The 13,593-nt window shown below is 43.1% G+C and overlaps 1 protein-coding gene across 1 annotated transcript in view; it reads right to left on the reverse strand.

The window, feature by feature from the left end:
- Positions 1-700: 700 nt before the first annotated feature.
- Positions 701-13,593, reverse strand: part of FAT4 (FAT atypical cadherin 4) — a 149,568-nt gene continuing 136,675 nt past the window's right edge. The window contains exons 15-17 of the mRNA XM_074589091.1: positions 13,366-13,583; positions 8,564-8,825; positions 701-4,285 (exon numbers count right to left, since the gene is read on the reverse strand). Of these exons, the coding sequence (XP_074445192.1) occupies positions 2,412-4,285; positions 8,564-8,825; positions 13,366-13,583 (2,354 nt within the window). The 3' untranslated portion in view covers positions 701-2,411. The remainder of the gene's footprint in view (positions 4,286-8,563; positions 8,826-13,365; positions 13,584-13,593) is intronic.

Raw genomic sequence — 13,593 nt, forward strand, 5'->3', positions numbered from 1 at the left:
TCAAAGAAATGAGTAACAGATAAAAAAAAAAACCCTCAAATTGTTATTCTTTTTCTAAGTTCTTTAAACAAAATACCACTAATTCAAAGTGTAACCTCAGAACTCACCTCTTGCCTGCAGCCTTAACTTTTTCACTCTCTGCATTCTCCAGCAAGTTGTCTAGGTTTGATTTACCCTCTTATAAATATACAAGAATGCAGTTATTTATTGTTCAACTGCTGCTTTATTGAAGAAAGCCCTTGTTCTCACACTCCTAACTATCTTTGTACTGGAAAGCGTCGGCTTTGAGCAGAGGTGGAAGTCTTGGTTAACAGATGTAAAACCAGTTGCTACTAATGAACCCCTACGGACTAAAATAGTTTTACTATGTTATTAGGAATCTGAAAATAGATTTGGTACTTTTTTTGGCATTATCTGAGGCTCAACATCATCACAATACCATCTCTTCTCCTGGTGAAGCCTGCTGGTTTTGGATCAAGGGCACTCATGAAAGACGCTGAACGCTTCCCTCACCCTTGGGTGAAATTCATCCCTTGGAAAGGGACGACCCCACTGGACTCAGTGGGACTTCAAGAAGCGCACTGGGCTTGTGTTGCCCTCCGCAGAGAGATTAATTTAATTCCCATGGTGATACTAGTGCTGCCTTCGCTGTGAATGAACTCCAAACGCTTAATTTTGCATCGTCGCCTTGCTTCTTAAAGCACATTTTCTGAATAAAAAGCTAGTAAAAAAGTGAAGATCAAGGAGTGGAAATTGGAGAGAGAGAGAGAAAAAGAAGAGAGGTTTCCAGTAACACACACTAAAGATTTTAAATAAATATTTTAATTCTATTATTGGCATTTACAGGTAGAAAGCATACAGTATGTTACAATTTTATCAAAATGTGAAAAATATGTATGTTACATAAGTAACAAATGTAAAAAAAGTATTTTTCTTACCTTCCCTGAAAGTAAGAAAACTATTCAGCATAGGAAAATATTGATATAAAAACACAGCTTAGGTAAAAAAAAAAAAAAAAAATTGAAGTTTTTACACAGTACAATAGGTTCATCAGATCTGCATGAAGATGTAAGGACTTTGTGAGGTTCTACTTTTACCTAAAACTTCAGGGAATTTGGGACAAACAGTAAGCTACATTAATGAATCTACAAGTAGTTTTCCCTCATATCCGCTCCAAAATGCTAGAGTGCAGTAATTTTCTATACAATAAATAACTCTTCAAAGTTTCCACCATAGAAAATCATATAATGCAGAAAAAAATGTCACTCCAAGGTCACAAAGGCTAGGCAGTGCTTTAATAATAATTATGATAATACTTATTATAGTGCTTTATAAAGTCTAAGCACTTCAGACGAGTTAACTGATTAGTCCTCACAACACCCCTGTGAGGTAGGCGAGTAAGCGTTATTCCTACCTTTCCGTGGTACAGATGGGAAAATGAAACCTGGGGAGAAGCGGGGGCTGCAGCAGCAGCACAGCCGAGACGAGAGGCCAAGAGATGTGGAAAAATTGAGGGTTTGTTTTTTTCCCCTCGCTCCTGTCGATCGTGCTGCTGCTCCCCATCCAGGATACCCGGCTGGGCTGACCAACGCCAATCTCTTCCCTCCCACTGGAAGCACTGAAAGGGGTGGGCAGGGACCAAGGTTAAGCATCCCCAAATATTTCGTAGAGATTCAGAAGCTCTCACACAACTTTGTCAAAAAAACCAAAACCCAAACAAAACAAAAAAAAAAGGGGGGGGGGGGGGAACCCCAAACAAACAAATAAACAAGCCGAAAAGGAAAAGATACTCCTAAAGTGCTGACTGGCTTGAGCTGCTTCTAGCACCTCTTGTGTGGAATAAGACTTACAGCACTGTTGCCAGCAATTATTCAAGCTGATTTCATCCATAAAGTTACATGCGAGCAACTGCAGGATACGGTAACTGTGTTTTCTGAGACACCTTAACTACTGTAATTCCTTCATTCACCATCCTCCTTCCATGCACTTCTTAAGGAAAATTAAATCCTCAATACTCTTGCATCGTAAAACATGTTAGTAGCTGGAGACAATATGCACATCCTTCACAATTTCAACAAAAAAAAAAAAAAATTAGTTCATTTTCAGAACAAAGCATTATTAATTTAAGAATCACAAACCAAACAATGGTAAATAGGAAACCCTTTTCAAAGGCTGCATGCCGAATATCTTGCTTTCAAATACAATGCATGCAGGAGAAATAAATTCATCCAAGCATAATTAAATTAAAAATGTTTTAAGTCTCTTTCAGCAGCATAATGGTTATTATTTTTAAAGTCTCCTCCAACCAAACTGGCCTGGGGTTCAAATGCTGACCTTTGCTTTTCTACAACCATATAATGGTTTGACCGGTCCCCGTGGTTTCGCACTGCGGCAATACCAGGAGACAAAGCCTATACATACTGTTCTGCTTCCCCGTCCTTGGAAACAGGCTTCGTTGTACCACCTTTGCTGTCTTCACTCGCTGCTGCTGCTGCTGTTTTTTCAGGAAGCGATGCCAAATCTTTGAAAACATCCACATAATGCCCAAAGCCCGGGCCCCAGTTCAAGAGGTTGTCCCAGTTGAAGCTTCCTGCATGTTGCCCCAGTTTCACGGGCAGGGAGCAATCCCCGGAGCTGGCGGTGGTCGCCTGTGCCCCCACCGGTCCCCCCTCGCCTCGGCGGCCAGGGTACCGCCGGGGCTTCAGCCTGGCACCGTAGTTGTCCTCGTCATCCGCATCGGACTCGTTGACCTGGGATAACTTGGGCATCCTGGAGGTGTACGCTATGGGTTTATCCCTGTCGTACTCCATCTCCGAGCAGGTGAAGGACTCGTGGGAGTCGCTGTCGGAGGAGGACTCAGGTGCAGGAATACCATCGGCCGGGTTCCTCGTCCGGGACAGAGGCCTTCTGCAGTCCTCCTCAGAAGAGGACCGGCCGTGGTCTGCGCTGCAGATGCTGGGGTTTCTGGGGCGAGGGGTGTTCAGTCTCTCCACCTCTTCAATGGACAGCCCCACCGGAGGAGCAGTCTCCAGAGGGATCTGCCCGATGGGCTGCTTCAGGCGGCTTCCTGGTCGGGAACCGTGGCTTGCCATGGTCTGTGGACTCTTACTTCTCCTCCCCAGCCGAGTGGCATAGTTAAAAATGCCGGGCTGGCAGACATCGTTGTGCATCTCCAGCGGGCTCCCTTCCCTTATGGCGAGGTGCAGCTCCCTCGCCGGACTGTGCCTGTAGAACGTCGATGATTTGGAGAAGGGTGCGGGGCTGTGCCGAGACAGGGGGTTGGGAGTAGGGCACGCCGAGTGGCTTAACGAGGATGTCCTCAAGCCCTGCCCGTAGGCAGGCTGGTAGGTCAAGCTGCTGGCTCCCAGGGGCATGGGGGACTGCCGGGCGAAGCCCAGCGGGCTGTGCCTCTGGATGGAGAACTTGGGTGTGTGACTCCGAAACTGCTTGTAGTGCTGGATGATGTCAGCGTCTGAGGGGGCGATGCTGCTGGCGTTGTCGATGTCGTAGTGCTCGATCTCGGGCTCAGGAGAAGCCAGCGGGGCACTGGGGATGGTCTCCGTGGCGTGCGGGATGTCGGTTTCGTCATAGATGAGATACGGGTTTTCTCTTTCGATGATATCAGGTTTTGGGTTCCCTTCGGGCTGCTTCCTGACCGTCATGTCGTCACCATAGGGCGGGATGTTGTCCGGGTCATCAAACGCCACATTCTCGCTCCCTTTTTTCTTCTTCTCCTTCGTTTTCTTCTCCTCTTTCGGGGCTTTCGACTTCTTTCCTCGGCACTGGTTGCAGAGGATGAGGCTGAGGACCAGCAGCGCCAGGACTGTTGCGCAGCTCCCCACGATAGCCGGCACGGCCCAGAGGGGCAGGGACAGCTCGGCGGGGTGTGGGGACGGGAGGCAGATGTGGCCACCATTGATGCCCGCTCTACACTCGTGGCCTGGGGCGCAGGAGACCCCCAGACATGCCACCACCGCCTCACACGTCCGTCCCGCGTATGCCTCGGGGCAGCTGCAGGTGAAGCCAGTGTGTGCCCCGGGCTCACAACTGCCACCATTCTGGCAGGGGCTGGAGGCACAGGCGCCTGGTGGGACACACTGGTAGGCATACCACTGGTTGATGCACATCAGTTCGCCCCAGCAGGGACTGCTGGCACAGACGTTGGGGCCGCGGCAGCCGATCTTCACCGAGGGGTCTGTTTTGGAGAGAGTGGCGAGGCTGTGCTTGCCAGCGAAGGGAAGGCTCTCCCCGCCGTACTTGATGTAGGAAATGCAGCCATCGAAGCCTAGGAGGAAAAGCAAGAGTCACATCAGGACCTGAAAAATTAGTATGCTCTGTCAACAGAGGCCAAAGACACTCTGAACATCACTGTCACACTAAAGAGTAAACCTTTTGGATCAGCAGATGACAAGATCTGCGATGTGCCTCTTGCCCCTTGAAATGAAAGAGGAAGCACCAACAGAGAAGCAACAAAATAGAAAACCCAATCATAGAATGGTTTGGGTTGGAAGGGACCTTAAAGACCATCTAGTTCCAACCCCCTGCCCTGGGCAGGGACACCTCCCACTAGACCAGGCTGCTCAAAGCCCCATCCAGCCTGGGCCAGTGTCTCACTACCCTCATATTGAAAATTGTTTTCCTAGTATCTAATCTAAATCTGCCCTCTTCCAGTTTGAAGCCATTACCCCTCGTCCTATCACTACATGCCCTTGTAAAAAACCCCTCTCCAGCTTTCCTTTTGATAATTTTTTAGGGTTCATAGGAACTGAAATCTACTTTTAAGCAGAACAAGATTAAGTAAAGGCTGGTCATGCCTAGAGCTTCTGATACAACCTCTACAAAGGCACCTTTTAAAACTAATGATTTTCACAGCTAAGCTGTGCATAGAAATGGAGATTAAAGATAAGAAAGTAATTAAATAATTTCTCTGAAGATACATGCATGACACTTACATAAATTATACCAAGATATCTTGGTTCTTTTAAGTCTGCCAAATAAGAATTCAGAAACAGACCATGGTTTTTAACTTCAACACTAAGATTTCAAAGCAATGAAATTTTTCTTAGGTGAGTAAACAAAATGTACCAAAATCTGCAATTAAGATGTTGAAATTAACACACATTTTCTAGAAGGCCTATAAGACATTTTGTACACCCATTGCTTTCATTAAATCTGAAAAAATAGGCGATTGTAAGCAGAAGCCTAAATGTTATTTGAAATGTTGATCTGGCTTTTAAGAATGCTATAGGCTGCACAGCAGAAGGAACTACTGTCTGATTGGGAAGTAACTCCCTCAAGCTTGGGGACTGGGAATAAAGTTCAAATCGAGCAAACAACATAATGGAAAAATGAAACGAGAAAAAGCATTTTGGGTAAAACCAGGTCGCTCGCACATTGAGACTCAACTCTGCTGCTCACTGCGCAGATTAGATCTGAGGCTTGCAATGCAAAACAGATACTTTTGTGATTTAGCGTGCTTATCTCACAGACAGACTCATTGAAGGAAGTCTGAAGGTTATATTCTCAGATCTTTATTATAATGTAGTCTCCCCTTGAAACAAAATTATTTTGCCAAAATACTAAGCAATGAGCAAATGGCTGGATTTTGCAGAAACATTGTATTTTCTAAAAATATATTGTTAAATGGACTCAATTTTCAATTTGTAGACCCATTTCGCTGAAGCTAAATGAAAGGCTCCAACATTGTTCAGTGAATAAGGTAAGAATTCAAATGGTTACCATAGGGAAACTTCTATTCTAACAGCATTTAATGTCTTTAAAATGAATTTGAACAAATATTCCTCCTAATGACTTCATTCAATATGCTTAAATGTTTTTGTTTCCTAATTTTCCCGTATTCCTAGAACTTCTTATCATCCACACAGAGACACCTGCGGGCAGCTGGCTTGGCTGTGCTAGCAAAATACATTAGCTTCCACTCCCCTTTACTTATGCCCTTTCCAGTTTCCCCTGATCTGAGCTGAAGTTTCCTGTCATTCTTCAGCCAAGTCTCCCGTCTTGCCGTCTCCTAAAATCACAGCAATACTTTTACGTCTCTGGATCTCGAGTGGCCTTTTTCCAAACTTCCCCAAGTTCGGTTGTAGTGCTACCCTGTCAATGGTGACGCTGAGTTTCAGCGCTGAGAGAGCCCTGGGAGATGGGATTATCCCCAGCCTTTGTGCGGTGGTTGTGTGTGAGCTCGCAGGAAAATCCAGCCTTTTGCCAGCCTAATAATTCCCTGCGTTCCCCAGACTTAATCCTTTCTGTGAGGGTTTTAGGATAGTGCAACCTTATGCCAACCTCTGCTTGGAGCTGCGGCAAAATGGTACGCAGGGATGTGTTTGTAAGTCTGTCTTTCTTGTCTGTCTTGTAGGTACCTCCCTGGAGGTACTGAAAAGATGGGTAGATGTGGTGCTGAGGGACATGGTTTAGTGGTGGTTTTGGCAGTGTTAAGTTAATGGTTGGACTCGATGACCTTAAAGGTCCCTTCCAACCTAGACGACTCTATGATTCTAAGTCATGCTCTTGGTGTGCACGAGTGGTTGCTGTAAGAAACGTGTTAATTTCTCCTTAATTTCTGCTGGATTGCCCTTGGGATGCCGTGTGTGGTGCCAGGTTTACAGGAGGACATTATTCACGATCAAATTTATCAGCTATCATCACTAAAAATAATCATCAAGGAGAAGGAAAGTGCCACTGCTCAGTTCTGAAGCATCGCACTTGGGTGAAAGAATAAACGGGAACAATTTTTCCGTGCATTAGTCAAGTCAGAGAAAGATGAATTTCTGCAAATATATTGCTGGAATGGAAGAGCCACTATATGAATGGCAACTTTGTGAATAACTGTGGAAATGTCTGTAAAAACAGGTAGCACAGAGATAAACATTATGAATATTCACTCTGTCACGAAATAGCAAATATACTCAAGTTGTATGAGGCGATACATACAGATTTATAATCTTCGAAGTAAGTTGTTTTAAAATTTGAACATCCTCTGATGTCCGAAATGAAACACGAGTGGGTATCAACATCAAATACATTTCACTGAGGGATGCAAGCCATGTGGTGCAAAGGGACATGAAAGAGCCTTCCCAGGTTTGCAAGCGTGCTATTTCTCTATTATTTCCATTCTGAAAGAGATGTATTTTCTCTCAGCATTACTTCCATTTTCATTTTCTCCTGTTTTTACATTCCCAAATAAAGAGGATATTGAGGATTTGGGTTCAGGTGGGATCCCAAGCAAAATAGACGATTACCTTGCTGCATATTGGTGCTCCCTTGCAGCAGTGATGTGATAAACAGCGATCGGGATTTTGTCAGGTCTACCCGGGTTTGAAAATATTATTGGATATACCAGCCCTGGAATTGTCACCCACTTATGTTTTTGTCTGCCTTTAACAGCCCTGCAGATATTTTCGACTCTCTGAGTTCATGCAGAGTTTTATACCTCCCCCTTGTAAATCCTTGGTATGTCGTACACAATGTAATCCAATATTAAAATAAAATAAAATCATATGAATAAGAGATTTTGGATTGTGTATTCCTAATGGAAGCCAGACATTCCTAATTTGTCTGCCACAGCATCAGGCAGTGGTGAGATTTTAGCGTCCTCAATTTTCTTTGTTCCAGCTTCCCTAAAAGCCTCAGATTTTTCCATGCATACACTGCTCATAAAACATACATGTAAAAATGGTAAAGGTAAGCAGAGCTTTCATACGACTTCATACAAATCCACAATACACAAATGTGAGGTGTGAATTTGCTCCGCTCAAAGAGCCTTTATCTGGTCGCAGTTCTTGAAGGCAGGAAGATTCTTCAATATAAAAACTCTGTGAAACCTACGGCTGCATTGTCTGGAGTATCTCACAGTTTGTAGCTAAAAATCACTTCCATCCTTACTTATCACTGGGGGAATGATATCAAATATATGTTATCTGCTTCTTTTGCCAGGGTCTAAGACAGTTGCTTTAACTCTTACGGGAGACTGATTTACTTCTTAACAACTAGATTTCAGTCAGAGGGTGGTTCCTTATTGTCCTTGGTTTTGGTTGCTCAGAAATAAATCCTATTCTTCGTTTGACAGCAGAATAAAGCAGGAGGAAGCTGGAGTTTCAGAAAATATTTTAATCATATTAAAAACAGGCTAAATCCTGCAGCACTTACCAAACCCCTACAGAGACAAAGTTTTCATTTACCATTTTTGCCCACGTAAAAGATTTGCCTCGATTTTCCAGATTCTGGCCCAGGTGAAGAATAGATCCTTTCTTCTCCATTAGCATAACAAAATTATAAGAACTGATTTACAGACAAACGAGCAAATCCAAAAAGCCTTGCAGATGGAGTGCCTGCTTTTGGAAACAACAAGGCTGCAGCGTGTCTTGAAGGAACAAAGCCTGCAATCCTTACTCACTTAATTCGCAGTTTTCCTGGTAAAGTACGGAAGTGTATTAGTTACTAACAAAGAATTACAGTGCATTCTGCAACCTTTAAGCAAATAGAGACCCTTTGTCTGCTCAAATCTGCTTATGTGCAATAGATTAAGAAAAAAATAATAAAAAATTACCTGCAACTGTGCTCTTGAAAGGTTGGCTTGATGGGATACCTCCCAAAGAAATTGTAAGAACATTTAGTCCACCAAAGTCTTGTGTGGCATGGAGGATGTCTCGGCTGTGAGTCCTGTCGACCGACAGGATAGTAGCGGATCCGTTCTTCTCAATGAGCACCGAATGCCACTGACCATCCGCCGCGTACACTTCTGGGATATTTCTTTCCACTTTCCCAGCAATTCCAGCATCCGATACATAGTGCACTTTCCCACCTTTTATCTGAGCAGAAAAAAGTAAAATGCATCATTTTAAAATGATACATGCATAACCACTCCTATACACACATAACCAACGTAATGCCTATTCAGTCCAGCTACTTTGGTTCTAATAGGAAGCCTGGGTATATTTTTCCCCAAATAATTGTTTTGTACTAAAAATGCATTAATTATTTACTACTAAAAATTTGGACGCAATTAAATACATCATGGCATCTGCAGAAAACTCAAGACCTGCCATCCACTCATTTCCCAGCTAATCTCATAAGAGAAAAACCTCTTGAGAGGCCAGCAACAGGCCATGAACATGAAAAAAACATTTTAACCAATAAAAGAACGATTCTTCCTCCTTCTTCAATGCAAGCGTGGAAAATGCTTTGCAGAGTAAACAGATGTTGTCCCTGCCCAAAAAACTTGCATCCAGTTTTCATTACGACACAGTGGGAATATATACAGCATGGCAGGACTTGGACAAGATTCCCATTTCCTATCTGGTTTTGCTTCTAATTTGCATTTTGCAGAGAAATAGTTGTATTTTAGAGACTTTGGCGAAGAGTTGCAAAGCGTGTGAATTTTCAAACGGTGCTTACTTGAGCAAACCGCTTTTAAACTTGTGAGCTGTTAGGAAAAAAAAAAGGCACTATTAAATTCCATTAAAAATTTTTTGGCTTTTCCTCTAGGAATGACACCTCGCTATTCTACTGAATCATGAGATGAAGAATTTCAAATCTCTTCCTAGCCCGATATTAAATGATCCCAAAATGAGATCAGTGCAAACTTAAGAAATTTGCACTTAAGAAATAGGAGTTTAAAAAAAAACCCAAAACCCAACATCCAAACATTCCAGCTTCTCAAATATTGCAGGAATTGGGTCCATCAGATGAGGTCCTAGGGGTGTACGGAGCTGTGTACAGCTCACACACAGGGTGGCTTTGAGACTTGTCGCAAATTTCCTTCCATCCTCTGCCCCTTTGGTCGTACATGTTAAATAAGAGGACTGTTTTCCTTCACGTGTTCCTCGCTGCGGCTCAGTCGGTCCGTGCTCCGGAAGACAAGCGTGCAGGACGCGCACGCCCATAGCCCAGGTTTGTTGGAAGCACTCTAAGCCTCGCGTGCTTTGTTCCAGGAAAAATCACGTTCACGTGGGAAGAACTGCGAGGTGACACACCGGCTACAAGAATGCTGCTCTCGTTTCCAGAAACTTAAATGCTCTGGATTTACTTCTTCAGCGATGCAAGCTGAGGACTTTGTTCATACAGATCAGCTTTAATATGGCTGTAAGGCCACGCTCATGCCTTGGCAGCAGCCTGAACTGGATGTATCTAGCACGTATTCCATTTGGATCAAGAAATACAATGGTTAATACGTGCACGCACTTCATTTTTAAGTGCAATAATTTGAACTATTTGAGAATGTATTGTTTGAGGGAGTCTTTGATAAAGCTGCCCCTCAGAGAGAGGATGCTTTTATTACCGGCAAACACAGGTGGCATCTAAACCATCACACAGCCCAAAGAAAATCCCACATTTGGAAATGCCGTCACACAGACTTATTACAATGTATTAAACAACATTTGCCACAATCAAAAGTATTTATAAAAAGATTAAGTGGGCAGAATATATACATATGTTTATGCCTGTAACCTGCAATTGGTTTGGTAAGTCTTATTTTGTCTTTTATACTCCATGAAAGTATTTGGTCTTTCTGTGAAAGAAAATAAATATACCATAACAGACAATACCCTCTAAGCTTACGGGAAGACTAAGCACAGAATCGTAACTTTTAATTCCACATTAGAGAAGAATTGTAGAATTATTTACCTGTCAGCAACTGATATTTTACATACTGATTTATGACTCTCTAGCTCTATTTCTGTTTCTTTAAAATTGCATGTGACTAATGGTAACAGACTCATAAATAATATACTAGTGGCATTTGGAAAATAAAATTTCCAGAGACAAGACCAGTCCATGACTTCTTCAACCAGGAAAAAATAAGGAATATTCATCTTGGTTCCTTAAAACACAACATATTTCTAAATTTGAAACAAATGCTGATGCTGACAGTACTGAGTAACACCCATTTCTGGGTTTTATTTAAATGGCAGAGCAACTGACAACTAGAATATAATGAAAAGAATGAACCACTAAATCAAACATACTCCTAACTACAAGAATGATTCAACTTTACTAACATTCAAAGTCTCCTTTACTGAACAAATTGCTTCTTATTTGTCTTAAATCTGAGTTCTAGCCTGTACAGATTTATGGCCTACTGGATGAGACATCATTTAAATGAGTTATGTTCTGATTTATTCCTGCAACTCAACATATGCATAGAATCACAGAATGGTTTGGGTGGGAAGGGATCCCCCCTGCCCTGGGCAGGGACACCTCCCACTAGACCAGGCTGCTCAAAGCCCCATCCAGCCTGGCCTTGAACACCTCCAGGGATGGGGCAGCCACAGCTTCTCTGGGCAACCTGGGCCAGCGCCTCACCACCCTGAACATGTGCATATGTTAGGTCATTTCACCTTTAAACTGCTGTATTCATCCTATTACTTCTAATTGGATTAGTTGCAACCTCTATTATTTGTAGGAAAATAGGCTGTGACAAAAAACTTTACTAATAAGGAATCCCCTACCCTCTTCCTTTTCGTGTGTTGGGGGGGGCAGGGCGGGGCATCTTCCATCTGATCTTGACCATTGTTTAATTTAATCTGCTAGTTTTTGTATCTTTCCTGGATTAAGGATCCCTTTATATCGTAAAGGCCTCTCCTGGGTTCTTTGTGGGGAGTTTACATCCATCATTTAGTGAATCGGCTGCTCACAGCCTCAGTGGGTCTGGTTTATTACCATTTCTTTAATTTTACCCCAATTCCTGCTACACCAAAACCAGTTAACTGTAAGAGGGAAAAATGTGGAGGCATGGAGGTAGCCACAGGACTTGTACATTTTCCCCAGCACAGTTTAATATTAAAAAACACATGGCAGTTTTTCTCTGAATACTTACACTTCGGATAACAAGCATATTAAAAGACTTAACAGTCAAGTTATAAAATTGTCTGTTTTAAAGACTGACAAGAGAGTTGTACACAGAAGTTCCTAAAGCTCGTCTTCTGCACCAGGTGTGGACTGAGATGCCAGGGAGACCTACGTGTGGGTTAGGCATCTTCACTGACATCTTGGGCCACCACCGAGAGAAGTGCTCATCGTGATGCCTTCTCCAGATACGAGCGGTGGCGCAGAACTACAGTTTTAGTAACCAGCATCATCTGGGAACTTTTCGGCAATCAACAGTACAGTGATGTTACCTCTCCTTCCTCAGACTGCTGCATCTGTTACTAGGCAAACCTCTGCTCTTTGCCCTCGCACAGCTGGGTCTGGGACTTGACACCCTCTGCTTGCTTGTATAACTTCACCAATATTAACAATAATAAGAGTGTTTGCATAAACACACCACTAGTGCTTTGAGCCAGGAAAGACAACTCTTTTTTTTTTTTTTTTTTTAATAATGCTCATAGAGCTGACCTAGCAAATTCTACCAGGGAGAAAAAGGTAGTATTTATTTTCTTCTCTCCAGAACTCAAAAATAATGAGACCTTATCTGCTAATATGACTGAGGCAGAAACTTCCTATCAAATGATGCGGTAAAAGAGTACACCAGGGAAGTAAAACAGACTTGCTTCTTAAACGTAGCCGGTGTGTCAGGAAAGCTCTGTACCCCTGACCAGGCAGGTGGAGAATATCCATGGGGCTGAAGCTTAGAAAGTGTGAATTTCTGTATGAGTTTCTTTAAAAGTCAGGGAAAAAAACTTGGAAAGCCTTACAGCAGCCAAGGAAACTTGGAGCTTACACCAACCCAATAAAGGCGCTTGCCAACATCACTGCTGTACTCATTTAGAGTTATGAGCAAATGGACTGAGTCATAGCCAGGAACTGAACCACCACTTTCTCTTGAGAAAGGTAACTTCTGCAGCAATAAACTCTTTGGGGAAAAACCCAAATGCCATTTGAAGTATTAATTCAGCTACGTATCTCAAAATAATTTGATATTGACATTGGTCTATGGGTAAGCTCATGAGTTCAAGTGGTCCCTCACTTCCTAGTTTGATAAGCACGAGCCGTGTTAGTAGGAATTAATGAAAACTTTTTGGCAATTGTTTGCTATCTTAAGGAGGGTCTGGGTTCGAGGCCCGAAAAATCAGAAGATAAAAGGCCAATAACGAAACAATTTGTTCTGTAGAGTGTAACTTCATGACGATAACAATATGGCAATGAGCGCTGTTCTTGCTGCTTTAAAACAGTCACTATTTGGAGTCTAGACAAAACTGATTAGATACAAAACCATCAAGATCTTCTGATACCTTGGCAAATAGCGAGGGAATTGTTGAGAAGACGAATGATACTGGAGCAGTGCCTAGCCTCAGTTAAAGACCTAATATTTTATAAAGGAAACAGCAAGAGTAATGGAAAAATGTGATTTTGATCACCATGCGTGAGGCAGTCCAATCAAATCAAACTCGGCGTTAGCTGTAATCTTACCTTCACAGTAGTAAAGTTGCTGCTTTCCTGGACGTGAACTAAAACGCCGTTCTCGCTTCTTGTCCTGAACTTCACTTCCAAGCGCTCCGCGTTCGGGGGTCCCGGGCCGGCGCCTCGAGTGCCCTGTCTCATCATGTACTCTCGCTTCTTGTTGGGGCTCATGTGGTAGTCGAGTCGTCCTTTGCCTTCCAGCGATAAGGCAGTGTCGGCAGTAATATCTGGGACAAG

This window comes from Larus michahellis, chromosome 5 (assembly GCF_964199755.1).
Source record: "Larus michahellis chromosome 5, bLarMic1.1, whole genome shotgun sequence".
In the NCBI taxonomy this organism is placed as follows: Eukaryota; Metazoa; Chordata; class Aves; order Charadriiformes; family Laridae; genus Larus; species Larus michahellis.